This window comes from Corapipo altera, unplaced genomic scaffold, assembly GCF_003945725.1.
Source record: "Corapipo altera isolate COAL_440 unplaced genomic scaffold, ASM394572v1 231, whole genome shotgun sequence".
NCBI classification, from domain to species: Eukaryota; Metazoa; Chordata; class Aves; order Passeriformes; family Pipridae; genus Corapipo; species Corapipo altera.
In genome coordinates this window covers 389,891-416,346 of record NW_020885037.1, presented here as the reverse complement: position 1 = coordinate 416,346, position 26,456 = coordinate 389,891, and the positions used below count along the sequence as shown (strand labels likewise).

General features: G+C 55.4%; 1 protein-coding gene across 15 annotated transcripts in view; it reads left to right on the top strand.

The window, feature by feature from the left end:
- Nucleotides 1–26,456, top strand: part of TCF3 (transcription factor 3) — a 76,427-nt gene that overhangs the window by 21,918 nt on the left and 28,053 nt on the right. For 14 of the 15 annotated variants that reach the window (XR_003531796.1, XM_027668383.1, XM_027668381.1 and 11 more), the window contains exons 3-4: nucleotides 20,163–20,236; nucleotides 21,253–21,346. Coding sequence is in view for 14 of the 15 variants with exons in the window: in XM_027668383.1 (XP_027524184.1) it covers nucleotides 20,163–20,236; nucleotides 21,253–21,346 (168 nt within the window). In the remaining variant the exon portion in view is untranslated. Of the gene's footprint in view, nucleotides 1–3,973; nucleotides 4,049–20,162; nucleotides 20,237–21,252; nucleotides 21,347–26,456 lie in introns of those variants that run through there. The other variant, XM_027668384.1, reaches the window with a different exon arrangement.

The following is a 26,456-nucleotide window of genomic DNA, read 5'->3' as shown; positions in this document are numbered from 1 at the left end:
TTTAACTCTAAAATCTCTCCCAGGAAAACCTGGGGGCTGTGCCCCAGGAGGGCTGGGGCACCTTCCCATGGCACCAGTGGCTCTCTGGCCTTTTGCAGGTGCTTTGGACTGAGGCACGAGGCTCCAGCAGTGCCATTAACAGGAGGACACACATCTCTGCACTTTGCAGGGAGTGCCTTTCCCAGGGGATGCTTTGGGCTTCTCTGCATCCCAGGGGCAGGGTTAGTCCCTTTGAGGGCTGCACCATCAAGCTCCAGGTCAACCTTGTTGTTGCTGCCCCTCTGAAGGTGCCACTTGGGGCAATGAAAAGGTCTCCCCTGAGCCCAGGGCTCTGCAGGGCAAAAGTCATTTCCATCCTGGTGCAAGTGGCACATCCAACCCTGGGGATGTTGCAGTGGTGGGAGTGGAAATGGAAAAAGTGGGTCCTGAGCTCCAGCCCTTGGACATGCAGCCACTGGGACTGCAGTGGTCCCACCTGGGCAGGGTTTGCCCTGAATCCTGAAGCTTTCTGGGATTTTGTCTTCCCTGGCCTGAAGAGCACAGGTTGTGTAAAGTGGGAGCTGCCCCTCAGCCTGTGTAACTGGGAGATGCTCAGCCACAAGGACATGGATCTCAGGGAAAGGTTCTTCCCCCAGAGGGTGCTGGGGCACTGCCCAGGCTCCCCAGGGCAGTGGGCACGGCCCCAAGGCTGCCAGAGCTCCAGGAGCGTTTGGACAACGCTCTGAGGGACAGGGTGGGATTGCTGGGGGTGTCTGGTCAGGGCAGGAGTTGGATTGGATGATCCCTGTGGGTCCCTCCCAGCTCAGGATATTCTGTGATTCTGTTCCTCTGTTCTGTCTGTCCATCCACCTGCAGTTGATTCACTGTTGATCCCACAAGGCCCAGCTTTAATTAAGCACTTCCCTGGAAGTCAGTGGGTAGTGATGGTGCAGAAAGGAGGGAAGGGGCAGGGTGGGTTTGGCCAACTCAGCCCATCTGAACCTTTGGGAGGGACCTGCAGGTTGAGCTTCCTTGGGGAGCATCACCCAGAGTCCCAACAGCTGCTGTCCACAGCTTCTCCTCCCCCAAACAGCCCTACCTTGGATCTCCTCACCTGACACTTGTGCCTGAGATCCCACTTTGGGTTTGGTTGAGGCAGGTTCTCCACGTGGCCGAGTGGATGCTCCGAGGTGGAGCCTCAGTGGTGCCCATCCCAGCTGTGCTCCCTTCCTTAGCTGCTGCTGGGCTGGGAGGGAACGAGCAGCCTCGGAGCTTCCAGTGGCTGCAGAAGCCACGGAGACGAAACAGCTGAAGGGGAAGGAGCCTGGGCTGCCTTGTGGGCAGTAGAGACCCTGCTCAATCCTCTCGGTTTCCATCAGTTCAGAACTCAAAACTTAGCACTCGTTTATTTTTAAGCTGCCGTTTCCAGCCGAGGGCCAGAGGCCTCTGTTCCTCCTCTCCCCATCGGGAGCTAAAAGCTGCCTCGTGGCCCCTCCAGCTCCCAAGCCGCCCTTTCCCAAGCTGCAGGGAAGCTGCAGGGAAGATGAGCTGGCCCATCTCTGGTTCTCCCCCTTCCCAGGGCTCGTGCCACTGAGGTGTTGCTGTCCCTGTGCTGGCTTTCCAGGAACTGCCTGGCTCCGCAGGGAAGCGTGAGGTTGATCCAAGTGGAGTTCTGTCCTGCTGGAAACACCACTCGGATGTGAGCAGCTTGGAGTGGAAAATGAGTCCTGAATACTGTCCTGTGGGGGTTTTACACGCTCTTCAAAGAGTCATAGAATCAAGGAATAGTTTGGATTGGAAGGGACCTTGAGGATCATCTCATTCCACTCCCTTGTCGTGGGCAGGGACACCTTCCACCAGCCCAGGTTGCTCCAAGCCCCGTCCAGCCTGGCCTTGGACACTTCCAGGGATGAGGCAGCCACAGCTTCTCTGGGCAGCCTGTGCCAGGGCCTCCCCACCCTCACAGGGGAGAATTCCTTCCCAATATCCAATGTAAACCTGCCCTCCTTCAGCCATTCCCCCGTCTCCTGTCGGTCCATGCTCTCTTCATAGCCGGTTTTACTCTTCCATCTTTCCTGTGGTGCAGAAACTGGAGGAATATGTGTCACATGAGATGCCAGGCTTGGGATGAGATGATGCTCCGAGAAGGGCTCGGGAATTGAGGCATCTCAGGGAAGTGATGTCTGGAGTCATGAGCTCACAGCAAACTTTGGGGTTCGCTCTCGATTGCTTGGTGCAGACAAAACTGGAGGTTCTTTGGGCCAGGCCCTTCACTTGCTTCCTGAGAGAGCTGGTCCCAACCCCTTCTGAGGTTTGTGCATCCCAGAGGGTGCCTGTGTTGGCTACCAGGCTGCTTCCTTCTCCTGCTGGTCCTCGTTCCTGTGGGCTTTTCCAGCTGCTGTTCCCCGTGCCAGGGCACCCTTGTGCTGCCTCTGTCCCATCCCAGACACTCAGGTACTTTGGTTTCCTCCCCCAGCTGGAGCCCACAGGCAGTGAGTGATCTCCCCAGTAAAGTGCTGGTACGGTTCCATCCCACCCTGGAGTGGTGGGAAAAGCCATGTTGGATGGCACTGAATTCCCACTCCCTGCTGGTCCTCAGGTTCCTTTAAACTGGAATGCCTGGAAAATCAAGCTGAGTGAAAAGATGGGGAGCTACAACACTCCCCACAGTGAAACCACGGGAGCTTGGGACAGCAGGACCCGAGAGCCAGGCAGGAGAGTCTCCCCCAGCTCCTGCCTCTGCCAGCCCTCCTGGGTCAGCTCAGAAATAGAGAACAGCCCTTCTCCCCCTGCTTGCTTTGTATTTTTAAAATCATTGTGGTTTTTTGTTCTGTTTTCTTTAAATAATTTTCTAAAAAGTTGAAACTGTAGAACTGGGGTTTTTTTTACCCGAAGTAGAAAACTGAAAGATGAGTGAGACGTTGTGGTTTGGAGCACCAGTTGTAAATAGAGGTTTTCTGGGTGCTCCAGCATGCCAGGCTTTCCCACCTGGAGAGCAAAACTGCTTCTTCCAGGGTGAGTTAAGAGCTGGAGATGTGTTTGTCCACACAAGTATTCCAGGGATAATCTGTGTCGCTGTGTATTGTGCTGATATATATGTATATATATATGTATATATGTGCTGAGATATATATATATATAAGATATATAAAACTCAGCTGGCTCAGCTCTGGGCTCTGCCACATCCCCAGCTCTGCCCTCATTTTTGGGCAAGTCTCTCTATCTGTACAATAGAGCAGAAAGAGTTTTGTTCCCTGGAGAGGATTTGAGGTTTAACATTTATAAAATGCTCTGAGATCTGCAGATAAAGAAAACCAGACAATAACCAGTGCTCAGGGCTGTGCCACGGGAGCCCCCTGGATCACCAAGGCAGAGCCAGGGTTGGGTGGAGGTGGCTTTTGGGAGAGGGCAAACAACTGCTCCAGCTGCAGCCCTGGTTGGGAGCAGGAGGGGTGCTGAGCTGGCCTGTTAAGGAGATAACACAATGGAATCACGGGGTGGTTTGGAAAGGATCCTAAAGCTCATCTCATCCCACCCCCTGCCATGGGCAGGGACACCTTCCACTAGCCCAGGGTGCTCCAAGCCCCATCCAACCTGGCCTTGGACACCTCCAGGGATGGGGCAGCCACAGCTGCTCTGGGCAACCTGTGCCAGGGCCTCCCCACCCTCATCTGTGGCTCAGAGCACGATTGAAGCACTTGGATGAGTTTTTCCAGGGCTGCCTGGGAGCGATCCTGATCTGGAAGAGCCGCTGCTCGGCCGCTCTTTGCTGTCCGGGCAGCGCTTCCTAAAATCCCCCGGTAATCCCGATCCACTCCATCAACTTCATTAACTTTCCTTGCGCTGGCTCTGCCCGTCCTCCCAGCGAACCCTCCCAGCGAACCCTCGGTCCCCAGACAAAGGCAGGCAGTGCTGGGTGGGCAGGACGAGGAACCGGGAGCTGCTCCTGCTCCTCCCCGAGCTCCGGACGGGTGGGAGGAGCGCGCCGGGCTCGGAGCGCTCGGCACAGGGTGCTGAGCTCCTGGGCTGCTCCCCGTGGACATGGCATCCCAGAAGAAGCTGTTCGGGGGTAGGTTCTTCCCGCCAGACATCTGGCAGTGCCGGGGTTTTTTGGCGGAGGGAGGGAGGTGGAGTGAGCAGGGGTGATTTGCAGTGGGTCGGCTGGGAATTGTGCTCTCCAGGGATTTGTAGGCGGGTGGGCTGGAGTGTCTGGCTCCGAGTCCTCCCCGTGCTCTGAGTACCTGCTTTTGGGCAGGAACGGGGAGAGTTAGAGCTGCTTGAGGAGACAGGACCCTGTTTTGGGAGCAAGATCAGCTCAGCTTTGTCTGCTCTGTCGCTGCCACAGAGTGTACCCGGGTCCCTTAAAACCTGTCCCAGCTGTGGGGAGGGCAGGGCAGAGGAGGACAAGGGGATGTGGATGGACCCCTGGCTGGCTCCAGCACACCACGAGGGTGGTTGCCAGCCGAGGTTGCCCTGGGTTGGGGGTGCCCCGTGGTCCCCAGGCAGGGAGCTGGGCACTGGCACAGCTCCTGTGTACGGGGTGGTGACACTGCCTGGGGGGGGTTCTCATGGAGTGGAACCAGTGCACGGCTCTCTGGAGATGGTGTGGCTTGGATTCGAGTGACTTGTGTGGGTTGGGTTTGAACTCAAGAGAAATCAGTTTGTCAGAATCGCTGCAAACGGTGCCTGCTTTGAGCTGGGGTGGGTACAGGGGCTGCTGTGCTGGGGGGGAAACCTGCACCTCTGGGGTTTGAATAAACGTGGGCTTGTGTTTAGGTGAGGGGGCATCCTGTGTGCAGACTGGGTTCCCTCTGGGATGCCAGGGGGCAGCTGAGGCTTTGGGATGCTGCGAGATAAGAGGGAATGTGCAGGATGGACAAAATATTGCAAGCCCAGAAGCAGGTTCCCGTCTGCACCCTGTTCTAGTGGAAGGTGTCCCTGCCCATGCAGGGGGTGGAACAAGATGGGTTTTACGGTCCCTTCCGACCCAAACCATTCTGGGATTCTGTGGGAGAGCTAAAGCTCCGTGCCTGAGGTCACCAGAGGTCAGTGTGTGCTCCTCATCCTCACCAGAGCAGTGTGGGCAGGAGCTGGGTGGACAATCCCTCGAGTGCGGCGGATCCCGGGAACCAGAGAGATTTACAGCAGCTTGTTTCCTTTTGATTCTGTGGGGTGGGTCTGGTGGAGCAGCTGGGGCAGCTTACACAGAGGTGGGGTCCTCCCCAACCTGTGCCCTGCTCCCTCTGCCCTGATGGCAGCAGTGATGGGCCTCTGAGAGGCAGGAGGTGTGGAGCTGCGGTTTTGCAAACCAGCTGCTGGCTGAGGTCTTCCTCTTCCCGTCCATCTTGGCCTGCCCCAGCCTGGGGGCTTCTGGGGCACATTGTGCTCCAAATGGGGAACTGATTTTCTTTGGGTTTCCTGCTGTCTTACATGATCAGCAGCCCCTGGAAAGTCCAGCGAGCCCCAGAACTCGTTCAAGATAAATGCAGGGTGAGAAGGGCCCTTTCCTTCCAGAGCTGCCATGCCTTGAGCCACCTCACTGACCCAGTGCAGTGAGGATCCAGAGGGAGCTTGGTCCACAGCCAGGGTAGCCCTGGATCTCCCTGGAGCAGAGGTGGGAGCTGGCAGCAAAGCTCGTGCACTGGAGTCAGTCCAGTTGTTTAGGGATGACTTTGGTCCTTCTCATTCTCCTTGCTGCACTAGGCTAAGAGTGGCTTTATTTTCCCCCCCTCCTCATTTTTGTACATATATATATATATATTCTTTTCAAAGTTGCATTTGAAAATTCAGCCACTTTTCTTCAGGACAGCAGCTTCTCACCCAGAAGAAGGGTGAGCTCAGCTCTCATCATCCCAGCAAACTGCAGCTCCAGCTTTTTAACTGATGCAGCTCCTTTTGTTCATAGAGGAAAACATTGCTTTGAGCTTCTCATAGTTAAAAGAAAGCAAGCTTTGAGCAAAATATCAGAGAAGCTTGTTAATGGTCCATTTTCCTAGACAGTTATATTGGGATTCCTGATAAGAAGTGTTAGTGCTTGGCTTGACAAAAGCACCAGAAATCGAACCATCGTGTAGAGGAGACACAGACAAGATAACCTAATAGGTCTCTTTTTGTCTGCAGCTTGTTGCTGTGAGCAGCATAGCCCTGATGTGTGAGCACTCAGAGGGCTGGGATGTGGGTGTGAGGCAAGGCTGGATCCTGCCCTGGGTTTGCCTCACTGGCTGTGGAGCAGGGAGGGAAAATCCCCTCCCACCTTCCCAGCATCACCCAGCAATGGTCAGTGCATGCCCAAGGTAATGTGGAAGATCTCAATAAAAATAATAAAACCCGTTTTCCTGAGACCTCCACGGGGCTTCTGAGGGACTGTGCAGTGGTTTTTTTTCAAGGCTCTTTTTGTTGTCCACCGGGAGGGATCAGACCAAGGAGCACCAGCTCCTGCCAGCTGCTGTCTAAGGGACACCAAATTTGCACCCAGGAAATGGTTTGAAACGTGCAGGCAGGAAAAAAAGTGTTGGTTAGTCCTGGAAAAGAGAGGAGCTGTGAGGGAGGATCCGTGCTACACATTGAGTGCCATCTACTGGCACCTCACCCGTGCCATCCACTTATCCGGGGACAGGGAGGGACCAGGAGTGCCCAGCCCAAAGGGATGATGGTGATCCCTCAGTGATGTCCTCCTTGCCCTTCCTTGTAGTGCCAGGGGGTGCAGGAGCAGCCCAGCAGTACCTGCTGAGGGTGGCACATCCCAGCCTGAGCCGGGACCCCCGTGACTGATTTCCCAGGGGAGGCGTCCACGTTGCCCTTGGCAGAGGCTGTGCCACCCTTCATCCTGTCCTCTGCCTTGAGCCTCTCCAGGCACTTCTCTACACCCCAAACCAGGCCAGGTGACACATCCAGATTTATGAAAACCCACCCTCCCCACCAGCTCAGCCCAACCAGCATTGGGGCTGAGGCCCCGCGTGGAGCCGGGGGGGGGGGTGGTGATCTGCTTTTAGGGACAAGGGAAACCAGGGCACGAGGGGTTGGAGCAACTTTTTGGTGTCCCCTGACCAGTCTGTGATTAGAAACAGAGTCTCAGGGGCTGATTGGCAGCCTGAACCCACGGTGTGAAGCATCACTGATTCCTACCAAGGCCAAGAGTGTGAGCCCTGGCCCTGCACTGTGCACACCAGAAACCTCTGGAGCCTCAAAGCTGGTGGGTTTGGGTGGTTTTGTTTCAGGTGAGCTCTTCCTGTGAGTTGTCCTTTTGGCTCCAGGGTTACAAGAGGAATTTGGAACATGGGCTGTGTTACACAAAGATGTGGATTCTTTCAGGGGAAGGGGCAGATGAACATCTTGAAATGTTTATGTGTAAAGAAGGGGGGGGAGAGTTGTGGTCTCTGAACATGGTGCTCTGTAGTAGCAAGTGGATTGAATTCAGCCCTTTTTAATGCAGTTTGAATTATCAGTGGTCTATTCAATTACAGAAATATTTGGCAGAGCTCTAAATAGGTCACATCTGTCTTTAAATTGTTCTTCAGGTAGATATCTCACTGTGTGGTGTCACATTGACCAGTTCTGTAAGAGCTGGTGTCTGGGAGGGAGAACTCTTTGGCTGTACAAGCAGTTACCCCCCAAAACTCTGCACCTGGTACACTCTGACCCTCGGGTTTGCTTTAGGGGTGCCTTAGTAAGCCTGGCTTGTGTATTTTGGGCATATCCAGCTACTGAAGTTTGCACCCCTGAGATTACTGTCTGTAACTGGGCATGGCCAGAGGCTTTGTTGGCATCTCCTCTGCTCCTCTTAGGGTCCAGGGTGGCATCTTGATCCCACTGTGCCCCCAGAGATGTTCACCTTGGGAAAGGAGAGAACACAAAGACCCAACTTGTGTTGTGGTGACCAGAGTCTGGAGGTTACTTGCGAGCAGAAGCTGGGGCTGAGGGAGGGAGGCAGGTGGTGGTGAGAACACTTTGTTTGGGAAAGTTTTCCTCATTGTGTCCAGCAATTCTTCTCAGATGATCCTTCCTGTGGGCTGAATCATCGTCTCGGCAAACACGTTGGCTCCCGAGCCGGCCCCGCGGCCGCATCCTGTGCCGGGGCATCCCAGCTGAGCCCGAGGGTGCTGGGCTGCCCAGCACCCCACAGGATTGCAGAATAGCCACTCCTGGGTGTCTTTCTCTGCCCTTTGGGCTTGATTTTTCCCAAGGAAGTTTGCAGGGATGGTGCAGGCATCAAGTCATTAACCACCATCCCTCACCCCGCTGAGAGGAGACTCACAAACAAACTCCCAAGGCCACTGTGGTGGTGTCTACGTGTGTTTGGCCATTTCCCCGCGGAATTTCCACATTTTTTGGAAGCAGTCCTTAATTTGTCTAATTTTTAACAGCCCCTGGCCTCCCTCCCTGCAGGTCTGTGGCAGTGGAGGGCTGGGAGGGCTCACGTAGGCAGGGCTGGCACCGCGCTCTGCCGCCGGAGCTCGAGCCCAGCTCTTCGATCCCAAACGCCCCTCTGGCAAACTTTTGGGGTTTTTTTTTTTTTTGGTCAATTATGAGTAAACGTGCTTTTGTCCCCAGTTTTGTCGCTTGGTGAGTAATGGAAAAACCAAGTGGGAAAAGATTTCTGCTCCCCAGAAAAAAAAAAAAAGCTGGTGTCCCGGTTGCGTCTCCGCGGCCGTGATTCGATTTTACATTGCAAATGAAACAATAGTTGGAAAGATGCAAATCAGGGCGGAAACAGAGGGAGATGCTGCTGAGTGAAGGAGTGTTGGGGGGGTGTTGCACCTACTCGGTGCATCTGCGTGGGTGTGTAAAATACACCACGGCCCAAGGGATGTGAGAGGTCACCAAGGGCATCCCAGGGGACTCTTCGTGTCTCATTCCTCGCTGCCTTCAGGCTGCTGAGTTCACTCAGTCACTCAGCAAAATGAATTCTCTCTCTCTCTCTCTGGGCAGCAATCTGTGTGTGAGTGTGGGGTGTCTGCAGCTTTCATGAGTGTGCAACTTTGTGGTAAAATAAATGAGCTGGAAAAACCAGGATGTGGATTTAGTCGTGCTCTTCTCCCTAAAGCTTTCTGTTTAATGGGATGTAACCCCTGGCTTCGTGAATAACCCTGGATCTACTGAATTTAAATTGTTTTGCGGTAGCAAATGTGTTGATGTTGCTGAATGCATGTGAGGCAGAACATGAGTGAAGGTTCTCTGCAGGGCTGTCTGAGCATTTCAGTTCCCTTGTAGGAGAATGGACTGAGAGCAGCCCTGAGGAGAAGGACCCTGGGAGTGTGGGGGGATGAGAAGCTCCACATGTGCTGGCACCCAGAAACCCCCCGTGCCCTGGGCTGGTCCCACAGCGTGGGCAGCAGGGGAGGGGGGGATTCTGACCCTCTACCCCCTCAGGTGAGACCCCCCTGCAGAGCTGCCTCCAGCCCTGGGAACAACAGCACAAGGACGTGGAGCTGCTGGAGAGAGTCCAGAGGAAGCCACAGGGATGCTCCAAGGGCTGGAGCCCCTCTGCTCTGGAGCCAGGCTGGGAGAGCTGGGGGGGTTCACCTGGAGAAGAGAAGGATCCAGGGAGAGATGAGAGCCCCTTCCAGGGCCTAAAGGGGCTCCAGGAGAGCTGGAGAGGGACTGGGGACAAGGGATGGAGGGACAGGACAAGGGGGAACGGCTTCCCAGTGCCAGAGGGCAGGGTGAGATGGGATACTGGGAAGGAATTGTTGGCTGTGAGGGTGGTGAGGCCCTGGCACAGGTTTCCCAGAGCAGCTGTGGCTGCCCCATCCCTGGAAGTGTCCAAGGGCAGGTTGGAGGGGACTTGGAGCAACCTGGGCTAGTGGAAGGTGTCCCTGCCCATGGCAGGGGATGGAATGAGAAGTGCTTTAAGTTTCCTTCCAACCCAAACCATTCTGGGATTCCATGGCTGCAGCTCCCAGGAGTCCTCAGAGGTCCTACAGACACACGTGTGGGCTCCAAGCTGGGCTCCTGCATGCCCTGGGCCTGGTGCTCCACACAAGGATGTAACTCCTTACAGCTCCGTGGATTTTAATCTGTAGTGAATAGAATGAAATGTTTTCCAGCTGCACACCTGGGAGCAGTGAGGATCCTTGTGTTGGCAGCACTGGGTCACCTCAGGGTGCAGCACTGTGGGGAGGTGACACGGTGGCACTGTTGATGTCCAGGGCTGCAATTCCCTGCACCAAGATCTATCTGAGCCAGAACCTGGGTTCAAGGCACGGGTGTGTCCCCAGCCCCTGTCACAAAGTGCTCTGGGGAAGGGCTGAGGTGCTGTGTGGCACCTCTTGGAAAGGGGGGACTGTGGAGTTGGGTCTGAGCCTCCTCCTCGCTCTTCTGCAGGGTTGGTTTTTTCCTAGGCTGCTTCCAGTAGCTGCAGAGGGCTCATCATCCCCAGGGTTCAGGGCAGCCCCTCGTGCTCTCCCACCCTCTGTGGCCCCTGTCACAGAGCTGTGGGACCACGGGGCTGTCCAGCCACGGGCAGTGGGGTTCCTGCTGTCCCCTCACACTGGCTCTGCCTCTGTCTGCAGGGAGGGAGCAGAGCTGCTCCTGGAAAGCACTGCCTGACCCGAGGTGTAGCAAAGGAAAAGCAGCTTCTCTGACACCTGTTACGGGTCTGACTCAGCCCAATGTTGTTCTTGGTCCCTTTCCCTGCACTTTGTCCCTCAGACCCTCCTGGACATCCTGCTTCTCACAGGGCTCGGAGAGAACCTGGGGATGAGGGACATGGAGAGGTCTATCTCAGAGAGGCTGAGGACAAGGGACACAGTGGGTTTGTCCCACAGGCTGATGACCTTCAGAAAGCACTGACTGGTCGAGCCCTGTGTTATCCTCCATCCCCTTCTCATGCCACTCCTTTGTGCTCGTGTTTGGTCGTTGCTGGCCTTTGTTTTTACAGCTGGGGGAAGTGTTTTGAGCTTTAAAGTTTATTTTCTTCCCCCTGGTTGTCGTCACAGGTTTGTTTTCTTTCTCCCTGTGGCATCTTGCTGGCTCTCTTGGGGGCTGGGAGAGAGGACTGTCTGCTCTCCATGAATTTCTGCTGGAGGGAGTGGGCTCTTCCCTGCACTTGGGGGGCCCAGTGGCCTCGCTGCCTTTGCTTGCTCCCACTGGCTTTTTGCTATCACAGAATCCCAGAATGGTTTGGGTGGAAAGGGACCTTAGAGCCCATCTTATTCCACCCCACACCTTCCACTAGCCCAGGTTGCTCCAAGCCCTGTCCAACCTGGCCTTGGACACTTCCAGGGATCCAGGGGCAGCCACAGCTGCTCTGGGAAACCTGGGACAGCCCCTCCCCACCCTCACAGCCAACAATTCCTTCCCAATATCCCATCTATCCCTGCCCTCTGGCAGTGGGAAGCCACAGGCACCACGGGCAGTCCTTGTGCAGGGCCTTGGAGAGGGTTGGGCTGGCTCAGGTGATTTATTTCCTCGATGGTTTTAAGCAGGCAGAGTTTTATTTTGATTGCTGTAGAACCACTCCCCAAAACGCAGTGGGGACCTTCCTGTGGGGCTGCCAAAAACACTTGTGTCTAAAGGGAGGGATGGTTGAATTTATTTGTTGCATTTTGTTTTTTCCAAGCCTTCCCCATCCCTGTGCCAGGCACTATTTTGTTATTTATTATTGCATATTATTATTATTGTTATTTATGCACAGGGTGGGATTGTTGGGGTGTCCTGCAGGGACAGGAGTTGGACTTGATGATTCTTTTGGGTCCCTTTCAACTTAGGACATTCTGCATCCCCAAAACCAACCCTGGGGCTGCCTTGGAGCCTTCCCTGTCCTTTGGGAGCAGTTTCAGTGACATTGGAGCATCTTCCAAAGACCAGGAGTAACTAAAGTAGCTCTTTGACTCTTTTTTACCCCCTTTCTGGTTAATTTGGGTGTCCTGTGCAGGGCCAGGAGTTGTACTTGATGATCCTGATGGGTCCCTTCCAGCTCAGCTTATTCTGTGATTCTATGATTTTGGTGTTGACTGTAGATTTAATTTCTCTCCATACTCATCCCATATCCAAACCCAATGGGGAATGGATAATTTTTCCATGGTTCTTTTCCATCTTTCCCCAGCCACAAACATTTCCTAAAACCCGTCTCTGAGTGTGCAGAAACTGCTGAACTGGAGTAGGGCGCAGGAGATGCCGGAGCAGATGCTCAGCAGAAGAATTAATGATCACCCAAGTGGTGGCATCAGCTTTTTTAAGTCAAAAATTATCCCTGAGTGTGTGTTTGGTGGGGAGGGAGGCAGCAGCAGGTGCTCCCCAGGAACAGGGGATGTGCCTGTCTTGGCTTCGAGTTCTTGGTTCGTTCATCACCACACAGACAAACGGGCAGAGTCTGCTCCAGGAATCCTGCAGGGATCTGTGTTAGTGGGGTCTGGTCCAGTCGGGTGTGTCCCCTTGGGGTGCCTGGGCTGGGCTGTGGGGGTCCAGAGCACCTGTTTTTGGAATCCCAGAATGTCCTGAGTTGGGATGGACCGATGAGGATCAATCCAGTCCAACCCCTGGCCCTGCACAGACACCCCAACAATCCCACCCTGTCCCTCACAGTGTTGTCCAAACACTCCTGGAGCTCTGGCAGCCTTGGGGCCGTGCCCACTGCCCTGGGGAGCCTGGGCAGTGCCCCAGCACCCTGTGGGGGAAGAACCTTTCCCTGAGATCCATCCCAACCCCCCTGGCACAGCTCCAGCCTTTCCTTGGGTCTTGTCCCTGGTCACAGAGGGCAGTGCCATCTGGCCCACTTGCTCCTCCTGGACAGCCTGGCCCTGGACACTTGGACACAGCTGCTCTTCACCATCGCCACCACTTTGGATCCAACCTCAAATTTCCAGGCAGTGGAGGGGATAAAACGTCCCACTGCAGCCCCATGAGCAGGGCCCTTTGGGGTGGCATTGCCAGGGACCCCGTGCTGCCCTCCAGGTGTTTGAGGTGGGTTTTTTAGCCCCCTCCCTTTTCTTTCTAATTGTTTTGTCGTGCGCCGGGAAAAGGAAGTGACCGAATTGTGTAGTCCACAATCGACGTCCTGTAAACAGGACTCCACTCACAGCTGTTTTTTCCTATTTGGGGGCGGACGGGGCTGGTAAATAAACAGGCAGAGCTGGGAGCTGCTTCCAGCACCCCCTTTTTCCTCGCAGGGGCTCTGCCTGCACCCCTGAGCCTTTCCTGGGGGTGGGTTGTTCTGTGCTGAGTGCTGGTGGTGGCTCCGAGGAGCCAACTCTCGCCAGGAAAAACAACAACTTTGCTGCTTTGCCTGGGACTAAAGCTAATTACTACTTGACTAATTTTATTGATTTCCAATCCCTTTTAGCAGAGATTTTGCTGTGGGGCTGATCGCCAGGGCGATTAGGACACAAAGCCGCTTAATTTGGAAGTGTTTATCAAGCAGCCTTCTGTCACCTCTGCCTCACATCAAACCACGGTGGCACCGCTGTCCCTGCCCGGGGTGGCCTGTGCTGTCCCACCTCTGAGGGACAAACTCCTCCTGGGGCTTGGAGGGCGTTTGGAACTGGATGGTCTTTAAGGCCCCTCAAAACACGAAGCATTCCATGATTCTCAGTGTATTCCATAAGATTCGTGTGCTGCTGGCTGGGGGCTTTTACTTCCAGTTGCCACCACATCCCTGTCCTGCTCCGACGGGCACTGCTACAGAGCTGGATGTTCTGCCTGGCTCTCAGAGCCCCACCACAGGCACAGAGTGTGGCCAGCAGAGCTTCAGAGATGGGCAATGCCACCTTCGTGGCAGCTGTGGTTGCCTGTGACCCTTCTCCAGCCGTGCGAGGGATTTGGCCTAAATATTTTTTATTAGAATTTAAAAAAAAAAAAAAAAGCCTGGCCTAGTGGTTTTGATGGGAATCAGATTAGGGAGAGAGGGCTTGGACACTGGCAGATTGTGGGGGCAGGGGTGGCTGGGGGGAGGGAGATGCTCAGCCCAGCTCAGTCACAGCTCGAGCAGCACAGCAAGCCCAGAGTGTCCCCCCCCACTGTGGCCTGTGATGGTCCCATCACTGCATCCTCCTCCTGACAGTGAAAACAAGGTGCCTTTGGGTCATTTCGAGTCACAGGGAGAAATTTTTCCCTGTGAGGGTGGGGAGGCCCTGGCACAGGTTGCCCAGAGAAGCTGTGGCTGCCCCTGGATCCCTGGAAGTGTCCAAGGCCAGGCTGGATGGGGCTTGGAGCAACCTGTTCTAGTGGAAGGTGTCCCTGCCCATGGCAGGGGGTGGCACTGGATGGGCTTTAAGGTCCCTTCCCACCCAAACGATTCCATGATTTCAGCCTGCTGGACCACAGCTTTGCAGCAGCGTGTGCTCTCCTCAGGGTATCCCATTGTGCAGGATTTAAGAGCAAAGACTCTGGATCTTGCCATACAAATGGTGTCTGAGAAGTCTCAGGAGCAAAATGTCCTGCTCTACATCCCTACATGTCCTCTGGATCCAGAGGGAGGGCTGCACCCTCCGTGAGCTTTGCTCACTAAGGTATCACTGGGGGTTGAGCTTCTTTTGAAAGACCTTTCACAGAATCCTAGAACATTGGAAGGGACCCCTAAGGATCATCTAGTCCCACTCCTGACCTCGTCCAGCTCAGGACCTTGTCCTGAGCACAAAGGCTGGGCATTGGGGAGGGCTTGGTCACGTCCTGGTGCTCAGAGCCACCCTCCCTCCCAAGGCACATCCCAGTGCTGTGCTCAGACCAGGGGCTGCAGAGCTGTCAAACACCTCAGGGCTCACACTGCTGGCAGGACCAGCACCTGTGCCCAGGGAGGTTTGGGACCTCTGCTTATGGAAACCAGAGCAGCATCTCTTGGTGAGGCATTTTCGGCTCCAGGGACCCCGTGGGTGGCAGCTGGAAGGCAGAGAGCAGGAACTGAGCAGGAGGGATGTGGGATGTGGGATGGATCACAAAACCCTACACCCTTTTAATGCCTTTTCACAGAATCCTGGAATGGTTTGGACTGGAAGGGACCTTAAAGCTCATCCAGTCCCACCCCTGCCATGGGCAGGGACACCTTCCACTAAACCTGGTGGCTCCAAGCCCCCTCCAACCTGGCCTTGGACACTTCCAGGGGTGGGGCAGCCACAGCTGCTCTGTGCAACCTGTGCCAGGGCCTCCCCACCCTCACAGGGAGGAATTTTCCCCTAACATCTAAACTAAATCTCTCCTCCTTTAGGTTAAACCAGCTCCTCCTTGTCCTATCTCTCTCTGCCCGTGTTTTCTTGTTTTCTTGACCAAAGTGGTTCCTCCTGGATGGGGAACAACTCCCATTGCCCTGTGTCACTGGGCACTTGTCCACAGCCTGGTACCATGGCTCGTTGCTGCACTAAGGACTTTTTTCTTTCTGAGACTCAATGTGGTTAAATTATTTTTATCCCTGCTGGAGCCTGGGACAGCTCTTGTCTGTCAGCTCTTCTTGGCTGCGGCAGAAAAATCGTAAGGGGGAAAAAAAAATGACTGTCTGACAGCTACATCTTATTCTATTAGTATGTTTTAATTAGAACATGAGCAAGAAATGTGTTATGAATATTCATGCCCAGGGTTATTAAAATGCACAATTAATCTGTACGCAGTTTAATAACTGTATTAATGGCGAGAGGAGGTAGCTCCTATTTTTGTCTTTTCTCAATTGGAGAGTGTGCCTTAACTTGGGTAGCTGGGAAATGGGGTTATTTTAAAATCGAGTTGGCTCCTGCCAGCAGCGTGGGCACGTGGGCGTCTCCAAAACTCACACACCCTGCGCTGGAAGGGTGGCAGAGCCAAGTGCTCCAGCACCGGGATGTGCGGGGATGGAGCTCACTCGTGCAAACGTGACTGGGCTCGGTGCCAGGGGAGTTTTCAATCACAGAATCATGGAATCGTGGAGTGGTTTGGGTTGGAAGGGACCTTAAAGCTCATCTCATCCTGCCCCCCTGCCATGGGCAGGGACACCTCCCACCAGCCCAGGTTGCTCCAAGCCCTGTCCAACCTGGCCTTGGACACTTCCAGGGATCCAGGGGCAGCCACAGCTGCTCTGGGAAACCTGGGACAGCCCCTCCCCACCCTCACAGCCAACAATTCCCTCCCAATATCCCATCTCACCCTGCCCTCTGGCAGTGAGAAGCCATTCCCCTTGTCCTGTCCCTCCATCCCTTGTCCCCAGTCCCTCTCCAGCTCTCCTGGAGCCCCTTTAGGCCCTGGAAGGGGCTCTCAGCTCTCCCTGGAGCCTTCTCTTCTCCAGGTGAACCCCCCCAGCTCTCCCAGCCTGGCTCCAGAGCAGAGGGGCTTCAGCCCTTGGAGCATTTCCATGGCCCTTTGGACATGGTATCTGTTGGTGCCATGGATTATGATGGTTTTTGCCAGGATGGTCTGTGCTTTAACACATCTGTGCCCAAGGCTGAGGCCGTTGGGAGCAAGGGCGATGCCCGGGGGATCTCCATCTCACCTGGGGCAGCACATGAGTGATGCAGAAAACACATTGCCCGGTGCCCCAAGGTGCTTCTGACCCTTCCCTGGGCACCTGGGTTGCCTCCAGAGCTACTGGGATGGAGGGGTCTGGGTGGGCTGCTGGGGTGCCCTTGGGTGAGCCCCGAGAACAACATCACGGGGCTGCCTGAGCTGTGGCCGTCCCACCCCGGCTTCCCGCTCCTCCCCCTTCTCCTTCCTCTTCCTCCATCTTCATCCAGCCTGGCTGCTCAGTGCCAGCTGTGCCCAGGGGAGCACCAGGCTCGTGGGCATGGCCAGCACGTGCCCTGGGCTGGGGAAGGTGTGACAGAATTTGGGGGTGACCCCGTGTTCGGGGGCTTTGTGGTGTGAGTGGAGCAAACCCTGCTTTGGGAGCTCTTCCAGAGGCACCTGCCTTTGGCCAAACACTGGGATTTCTCAGGGCTGGCAGAGGGCATTTGCTGCCAAATTGTAGATCCTTCCCAATCTGAGGGGAGGGAAGAGCAGGCTGGCAGTGAGTGCAGCACAGATGCCAGACGTCGGGCGCGGGCAGTCTGCTTTTTCCTGGCTTCGTCCCAGAAATCCCTGAATTCTTCAAACACCTGCAGGCTGAAGATGGGAGGTTTTTGCCAGCACCTTTCACGCTGGTGGCTGCAGCCTGGGGAAGGTGTGAGACCTTATTTTCCAGGAGACATCAGACAAAGAGCTGGCATGGGCACCTTTGGAGGTGATGGAGCCTTGGCTGCTTCCAGAGCCATGGGATGCTCTTGGCCACAAGGGTGGGACAGTGATAACCTCACTTCACCTTGGCAGCCACTGGAACTACTTAGAGGGTGCAAGGGGTCTTTTGGGTGTCCTTAGGGGGTTATAGAATCACAGAATCCCAGAATGGTTTGGGTTGGAAGGGACCTCAAAGCTCATCCAGTCCCACCCCCTGCCATGGGCAGGGACACCTTCCACTAGCCCAGGTGGCTCCAAGCCCCGTCCAACCTGGCCTTGGACACTCCCAGGGATGGGGCAGCCACAGCAGCTCTGGGCAACCTGTGCCAGGGCCTCCCCACTCTCACAGGGAGGAATTTCTTCCTAAAAAAGAAGGGTTGGTTTGCTGTGACCCCCTTTGTGGTCACAGAGGGGCCAAGAGGGCAGCCCAGGACCTCGACACACTCTGGAGAGCAGCTCATCCTCTGCAGCTGCCATAGGAGCCCCCGGGGGGTTTGGCCCCTCTCTGGGGTCTCTCTGCCGTGCTGGTGACACCACAGGGTGGGAGCAGCTTGTGCCAGGGGTTTCTCCTTGTTTAAGGGGTGTGTGAGCCTCCCCCTCAGCTTTTGTCACCTCTGCCACGCGCTGTCTCCTCTCCCTCCTTCCTTGGGGAAGCCTGGCAGGTTTATTTTTATTTTTTCAGGAATTTTGGCACAGAATCCCAGAATGGGTAAGGCTGGAAGGGACCCTAGTGGGTCATCTGGTCCCACCTCCCTGCTGAAGCAGGGTCATCCCAGAGCACAGCGGCACAGGAATGTGTCCAGACTGTTCTGTAATATCTGAAAGGAATAGCTGAAGGTTCTTGAACGTCTCAAGGGATGATTCAAGTGAGGGAGACTCCACAAGCTGGGCAGAATTCACCCTGGGCTTCCAGGCAGCCCAGGGCTCTCCAGAGACTGTGGTGCTGCAGTCCTTGTCCTTCCAGCACAGAGGGACGGGTGTTCCAAGGATGTCCGAGCCTGCGGATCCTGCTCGTGCCTCAGCCCTGACCCTTGGGGAGCTTTAAAACCACCCGTGACAGCAAAATGACTCCAAGGAGCATTTTTTTCCTCCTGCCTCGCTGGGGTTTGCAGGGATTGCAGATGAATTGCTTTTGGAAAAACACATTAGCAAAGCAAAAGTTTATTCTAGGAAGTAGGAGGTGGGAGAATTGGCAGTAATTCTCCCCAGTATCCAAGGTATTATTAGAGGCTTATCCCTGCTCTGCACAGTAATCACATTGGAAATTTTTGATTAGAAAACAAAATCTAAATGAGAATTATGAATATTCATTAGGCGTGGAGATTAATATGCATAATTATGCAAATTAGACAGCAATTAAACACCAATTCTCTGGGGAAATGATTAACACAAAGGCACCGAAATAGAAGGATGTAATTTGAAAGAAGTTTCTGGTTAAATGAACAGTGAGGGGAGCGGAGGAGACAAATCCGTGGCATGTTTGCCATAATAATCAGCTTTGCCGAGCTGGAATGGGAGTGAACCCTGTCCCCCTGCCCCTGCCCCCGTGTCCTTGCTCCCACACACTCCCCATCCCACTGTCCCCACTGCTGCAGGCAGCTCTCTGCTCCCAGCACAGCGTCCTGGGGCACCTGGAAGGGCCATCCCTGCTGGCACTTTGGCTTTTGGAAGGGCCAGCACAGGGAGAGCCCCCGGGACCCCAGTGCTGCCACGGGGGGATCCTGGATGCTGCCAGGGGTGCCACGTGTCACTCCATGAGTGTGGCCATGAACCCCTGCGTGGGGTTGGGATTCCTGTGTTTAATGGCTCCAGCCAGTGCCATCCACCCTGCTCAGCCTCCCAGGGGCTGGGATTTCTCCTTGCTGGTGTCTGTGCAGCATCTCCAGAGATGATGCCCCCTCCCTACCCAGCCCTCTCTCAAATCCCTGGATTTAACCCCCCAAGCCTTTAAACCCCTGGTCACCCACCAGGGCAGGAGATGGAGCAGCACAGTCAGAAATGCTGCTGCCCAGTCAGGTTGAAGCTCTTTTCCCGGGAATGCTCTTTCTGTGCAGTCGTGGTATCAGCTGGAACTTCAGGAGCTTTGCTTATGCAACGCCCCAGGATTTTTGTGTCCTCGTGGGAAGTTGCATCTCCCTGAAGAGGATCCAGGAGAGCTGGAGAGGGACTTGGGACAAGAGCCTGAAGAGATAGGACAAGGGGGAATGGATTCCCACTGCCAGAGGACAGGGTTAGATGGGACATTGGGAAGCAATTCTTCCCTGTGAGGGTGGGGAGACCCTGGCACAGATTTCTCAGAGCAGCTGTGGCTGCCCCATCCCTGGGAGTATCCAAGGCCAGGTTGGAGCAACCTGGTCTAGTGGAAGGTGTCCCTGCCCATGGCAGGGGGTGGGATGAGATGAGTTTAAAGATCCCTCCCAACCCACACCATTCCATGACTCTCTGGCTCCCTAGGGTGCCTTGTGGGCCCAAGAGCTGCAGCCTGGGTGGACCTGGCAGGCGATGAAAGGAGCTCATTTCCCCCCACAGGCTGTGCAGGCTCATTGCAAAACCCTCCTGGTTGGTCCTTTGCCATCTGGGTGAGATCCCCTTTTGCCAGGGATGTGCTTGGAGGGCTAAAGCTGAGATAAGCAGGAGTGTGCTCTGATGGCCCCTGCTGACATCACACCTGGACACCGTGACCTTGTAGCTCCATGGACAAAAATCAGGTCCTGCTGGAGCACTGGGATGGGTGCACTGGGATGTTTTTGACTCACCATCAGTCTGTGGGGGGAAGAGGTTGATGGGTGCTCTCTGGAATAAAGGAGTTAAAATACTTGTTTCTCCTCTTCCCACTGTCCCACGTTTTGAAACATTTCCAGGCTGTGGTGGGATTTGCTTTGAAGTTTGTGGAATAAATCCCAGCAGGAGTGGGAAGGTGAGGAGGGAGAGGGGAGGCTCAGTCACGCCAAGTGGAAGTGGTTTATTAATGAAAATATTGTTTTGTTTGTAGAAGGAAGAGTTAATTTTACGAGAACACCTTTGAGGCTTTGCTGATAAAGCAAAGAGTAACCTTTGTTCTTCCTGTTTTTCGGCAGGCTTGGATGAAAGACCGGGATCAGGTTCCTGGGGAACGGGAGATCAAAACAGCTCCGCGTTTGACCAAGGAAGGGTAAGGACAAAGCACAAACAGGAGCTCCAGCCCAAACAAACGGGGGCTTTCCCAGGCCTTCTAGAGCATCGGCCCTAACCCTGGAACAGCTTCTCTTGCCCCATTTTGGACGTGGGTTCTGTGAACCCTGCGGGGGTGACAGCAGGGAGAGGGGCCTCCCATCCCCATCTCCCCAGGCTTTGCTACCTGGAGGTTTCTCCTCCAAACACCTCCCCCAGACCCACACTGGGGTGTCTCCCATGGCTGCTCAGGCATGTCCCCTCCCTGCACCCAGGGTTGGTTTGGGTGAGGGGTGTTCCTGGGTGGGGGTGGGACAGGGGTCACACAGATGGGGTCATGACTGAGTGGGCTGAGGTTTTTCATCTGGTGACAAAGCTTTCTGGGCACCCACCACTCAAGGGAGACCAAGGGGATCCACCACATCATCCAGCCAAAGTGGCCTTAGTGGGGATAGAGAACATGGGGAGGGTTTTGCAGGGAAGGAGTCAACGCTGCAACAGCTCAGGACTTGGACCTGGGGAGGAGAAGAGAGGAAAGACATGAACTTAGTGGAAACAGTGTTATTTTGGCAGGTGCTCATGTTTTAATGGTTTTGTGTGATTCATTTTTGCAATGGCACCTTTCCCTCCCCTCTGGTCGGCAGTGGAGCTGTCGCTGTGCTGTCAGCTCTCATTTATATATTTAGGATTTATATATGTATATAAATATGTTAAAAAATCATATTTATATTTATCCAGCCTTTTCCTAGCCCCTTGGCCCCCCGGGCTCGGGGAGGGCCTGCCTGGTTCCCACCTGGTGGGTGCCAAACTGCCTGAGAGCTGCAAACCATGGTGCCCTATCCCCTCCCAGCGCCACATCCTCGTGGCTGCACTGCCCAACTCTCCTTTGGCACGAGGATAAAACCCCTTTTTTTACAAGGAGCCTTTGACTTTGCCCCTGCCTGGGGGAGGCTGGGCCCTGACAGCCCCATGTTTTGGGGTTTGGCTCCCGTGTAACTCTCAGTGTTGTCCCAGCAGAGCTATGGCGAAGGCCCCCACTACAGCGAGCACCGGGACATGCCCTCCCACAACAGCATCTCCTCGTCACCATTCCTGGGAGCGGGACTCGTGGGTAAGTGCCTTCCAGCTGCCTGGCAGGTCCCCAGGGCAGGGCACACGTGGCACAGGCTGGCCCGTGGTGGTGGCAGCGTTTGCATCGACCGGCGTCGCCGTTCCCTGTGTCAGACCTGCTCCGGGTGTTCTCCGAGCTGTGGCCCAGGGAGATGGGATCCAGAGGGTTTCACCAGTGCCTGACCTGTGTGACAGCTGCTGTGTTTTGTGTGTGTGGTTATTTTTCTGTGCTTCACAGGAGCACCCAGAGGCAGTAGCAGAGATCAGTGCCTGACGTGCTGGCACAGGACTGAGTGTGCTCCTGGGAGCTGGTAATTAGGGGTGGGGAGCACCAGGAATGAGAGGGAGGGAAGACACACTCATTGTTAGGGATTTAGGACAACGTTAAGGACTTGGGATGACCCTGCTTGAGTGGGGAGGTGTGACTAGATGACCCCACTGTGGTCCCTCAGTGACTGTTGACTTGAAAGGGGCACGTGGTTGTGTTGCTTCCCAGCCTGGCAGCCCCTGCAGAGAGCTGGAGGTGCTCCCCTTGCTGCAGTGGGATTTGGAGGGACCTCTTCCTGTGTCCTGCAAGGCTCCAGCAGCCCCATCTGACTCCTCCATCCCCAGATCCAACTGGGCAGTGTGAGGAGCTCCCAGGGACCGGCGAGTGCCGGAGATGATGATCCTGCGTGACCGGATGTGTGTGACCATTTACCCAGTTACCTCTCCCAGCTCGGGGGCGGGAGGAGAGATTAAGAGCAGAAAATATCCATCCTGAAGGGCTTAGAGAGCTCTAATGGCATTAGAGGTCAGGAATTGGGGTTAGTCCTCCCCACCTTTGCCCACGCAGGGGTGATTAAACCCCCGGCGCGTGCGGAGGGAGCGGTGCCGGGACAGGGCTCGCTCGGGGTGTGAAGGAGGGGTGAGAAGAGGGAATGGTGTTTGAAACGGAAAATCCCCCCCACAACAGGACCTTCCTCCTGCAGAGCTGGTGGGAAAGGGGAAGAGCAGAGCAGGGTCGTGCTGGGAAGGGAGCAGCCACGTGTTGGCTGCTCCTGGCTCAGGTGAGAGTGAGGGGCTTGCTGTCAGCTCTGCTCCCCCCTTTCACCCCTCGTGCTGTTGGGGGGACGAAGTTTAGTTGCCCCTGGGGGCAGGTGTGTTGTGTGCGGGTGGAGGAGCATTTCTGAGCAGCTCCCCCATCCCTCTGCAAGGGTGGTTCTTCCTTCTCATTTCTGCCCCAGGAGGATGTCAGTGAAGCAGAGGAGAAGTTTCTGAGCAGGATGGGGGAGCCTTGATGCAGCTCAGCGAGGTTTTGGGGGCTGTGCGTGGGGGGGCCCATCCCAACCCATCCCACACCTGGGGCCAAGGCAGCCTTGAGAGTTTCCAGCCCAGAAGGAGCTGCCCGGGGAGGAACACGGAGGTTTCCCCTTTGATGTGTGCAGGGAAGACGCCTTTGGCTCCCTCTCAAAGCCGGGGCTCCCGGTCCTTGGCAGGCTCTGCGGCACTCCCGGCGCTCCCGGCGGGGCTGCCGGCCCGACCGGTCCCCGGCACGTGGAGCTGGAGCCTCCACAGCCCCAGAGGGTGATTTCCAGTGGCTGGCCCTGGAGCTGAGGGCAATCAGTGGCCTGTGGGACAGTGGCCACGCTCTGTGCCCGAGGCTCGAGTGCTGTGTCCCCACGGGGTCCCAGCCCGGGCAGTGGGTGCAGCACCAGGAGCTCCAGTGCCAAAACAGGGAACAGCCAGAGGTGTAAAGGGGTTCTTCACATTTCAAAGTCCCTTTTGTTCCTAAAGTTGGGTGTGGTGAAGTAGAAAGCGTCAATTCCTGGAGCAAGTTCCAAAATACATAAATAAGTTTTCATTGTAGAAACATGGAATGGTTTGGGTGGGAAGGGGCCTTAAAGCCCATCCAGTCCCACCCCCTGCCATGGGCAGGGACACCTTCCACTAGACCTGGTGTCTCCCAAGCCCTGTCCAACCTGGTCTTGGACACTTCCAGGGGTGGGACAGCCACAGCTTCTCTGGGCAACCTCTGCCAGGGCCTCCCCACCCTCACAGGGAATTTTTCCACAATATCTAATCTAAACCTACAATCTAATCTAAACCTGCTCATGTGCTGAGCAGGATGAACCCAAGGAAGACCATGGGGGGGATTTTCTCTTCCTCTTTTCCAAGGAAAGTTTTTTGAGTGGCCAGATGCTGAAGGATAGGGGAGAGGAATGGGCAGGAAAATAAAATAGTGCTTTTGCATGCAGTAGTGTGAAAGCAGTGGCAGAATGGGAGGGAAAGGAGAGTTTTGGAGATGTGTCACTTCATCTGCCAGTCCCTGGTTGCCATCAAGGTCCCCCTGGGCTGGGAACCTCACTCCAGTGGGGAACTTGAGTGGAATCAGGGAATTTGAAAATTGGAGGAGGTGGAGGGAGGAGATGAGGATGAACATGTTCTGGTACTCAGTGGATGAAAACTGTGTGAGACATCTGAGCCCTTCTCCAACATCAGAATTTGTGTCTCTTTCCCACTTGATCTCTGTCTCTTCAAGAAGGATCAAGAACTGCTGAAAGAAACATTTTGGGTGGAATATGAATGATCTGTGTTGGCAGTAGTGGGCTTGGCCAGCTAGAGATGGAGGCTGAGCTGAAAGGGCCCCAAAGGGCTTCCCATGCTGCTGCAGGCTCTGAGCACAGTCATGGTGGTGCTGGCCTCCTCCTGGGACCCCTGTCCTCTGGATTTTGGGTTCCTGGAGTCAGTACATGTCCCAGGGCCAGGCTGCAGCCCCCCATCCTCTGACAATGGGCTTTAGGGACAGCAAGCACCTTCCCAGGGCGCAGGGACACTGCTGGCCGGGCAGCACTTGTTGGGGAAATGGAGCTAAACAGTGATTTTTTTGGCTCTGTTTTCCACATGGAAAAAGAGGCTCCTCTCTGATCAGGCTTTTGGTGGGCTGAGGAGCTCCTGCCAGCCCGAGCTTTGAAACAATCCTTTCCAGAGCAGAGATTTCACCTGCCCCTGCAGGCTGGTGGCATTTTGGGGCCATGAAGTGCCTGAGGAGGATCCCGGGTGCAGCCTGTGCTCCCCTTCCCTCACGAGCTGTGTCACCACTCAAACTGATCTGACACAAGCAGAGGGCAAGGAGAGAGATTTGGAAGCTGCAGGGTGGGGTGGCCCTTTGGATAGAGGAGCAGTGGAACATGTGTGTTCATCCAGAGTTCTTCCCGGTGTGTCCCTGCACCAGGAGCTGGCTTTGCAAACTCCATGGGCAGAAACTCCATGAAAAAGGCAGGGCTGGAGGGATTTGCCTGGCCCAGGAGAGGAGGAACATGGGTGTGAGTTCAGCCAGAGTAGGGTTCTGCCAGCACATCCCCAAAATCCCTGTGAGGCTGCGGCCCTGCCCCTTGTTCCTGTCCTGGGAGGTCCCTTTGCCATCACCCCACCCCGTGCCCTCCTCCCCTGCCCAGAGTCCCCCCCTGGAGCCGTGAGGAGGGGGCTGCTCAGCCCCTGGGGCAGAACTGGGGGAGCACAAAGCTCTGGTGCACAGGCCAGGCAGATTTAATCCCTGTTGTTCCCTGTCATTCCTTGCAGGCAGGCAGTGATCCCAGCAGTCCTGGCATGGGAACAGCATCACTGGAGCCAGAGGGACAGTCACTGCCTGCTCCTCTCTGCAGCCCTGCTCCAACCCAGGCTGGGGGTGGTGTCCCTGTGGACTGCAGGGTGCACTCCTCATCCAAAGCCAGTTTGAAAGGAAAAGCACTGAAATGTGTTCAGCTCAGACACAGAGATGTCGGATTTGGCCTCGTGGATGTTCTTTTGTTGAACATCCAGCGTCTGGCACGATGGGATTTGCTTTGGGAGGCCCCTGCAGCACAGAGCAGGGAGGGGCTGCCCTGGCATGGGACCTGGGGGAGCTGCTCTCAGAGCTGACCTTTCCTCTGCCCTCAGGGCTCCCCCAGAGCTGGGGGTGACGCCTCTCTGCACTCAGGAAGGGGACAGTGTGAGGGGAATCTTCAGTCTCTGCCACAGCTTCAGCTCCATGAGGGGAGGGGGAAAACCAGAGCTGTGTGCAGGACTAACTGGGCAGGGAGCTCTGGGCTGTGCTGCACGGGGATGGGATCACCTGAATTTAAAAAACAGAAGAAGAAAGTGAATTAGAAAGTGTCCAAAGGAGGGACACAGAGCTGGGGAAGGGTCTGAGGAGCATCTGGGCTCTGCTCTGGGACCAGGGACAGGAGCCAGAGAAGGGCTGGAGCTGTGCCAGGGGATTGGGATGGATCTCAGGGAAAGGTTCTTCCCCCACAGGGTGCTGGGGCACTGCCCAGGCTCCCCAGGGCAGTGGGCACGACCCCAAGGCTGCCAGAGCTCCAGGAGTGTTTGGACAATGCTCTGAGGGACAGGGTGGGATTGTTGGGGTGTCCTGTGCCAGCCCTTGGGGCTGCTCCTGGAGGACAAAGGACATCCTGGGGACTTCTGAGCATCCCAGCCCGGGGTGTGGAGAGGTGACAGGAGGGTCCCTGGCTCTCCCAGAGTGGTGCCAGCACACAGCATGGTGACAAACCAGCTTGGCCCAGAGGATGAGGAGGGTGAGAAGGGCTTTTCTGTCTGTTTGAAATCACCAGCTTCACAATTTACTGTTCATCTTCAGCAGGGGCAGGCAGGGAGGGGGTTGGTTAAACAGTGAGGAAACTGATAAGCCATAACAGATTTCTTTCTAGTAATTATTTCTAGTAATTAGCTGCCTTTCAGAGCAATGTTTCTAATCGGGTGGGTATTGTCAGTGCCTGTGGATTGGGGTCTTCCTGGACAATGGCTTTAATGGGGGGTTGTTGCTGCTCCTGGGTTTTTAACTTTTTTTTTCCCCTCCCCCTTTTTAATCCCTGGCTGTGTTTTTCCTCCCCTTTTCCCCCAGGCTGGAACTCTAATGGAATTATCTGTGCAGGGCTGGGGGAGGCTCGTGGTGGGTGGTGGGAGCTGCACCAGGGCTGTTTCAGGGATGGGTGATGTGAGGGCACTGGGTTTGCCAGCAGGTGCTGGAAAAACTCATAGGCAACACTTAAATACCTTTTCTTGGGGTGTCCTGTGCAGGGCCAGGAGCTGGACTCTGGTGATCCCTGTGGGTCCCATCCATCTCAGGACAT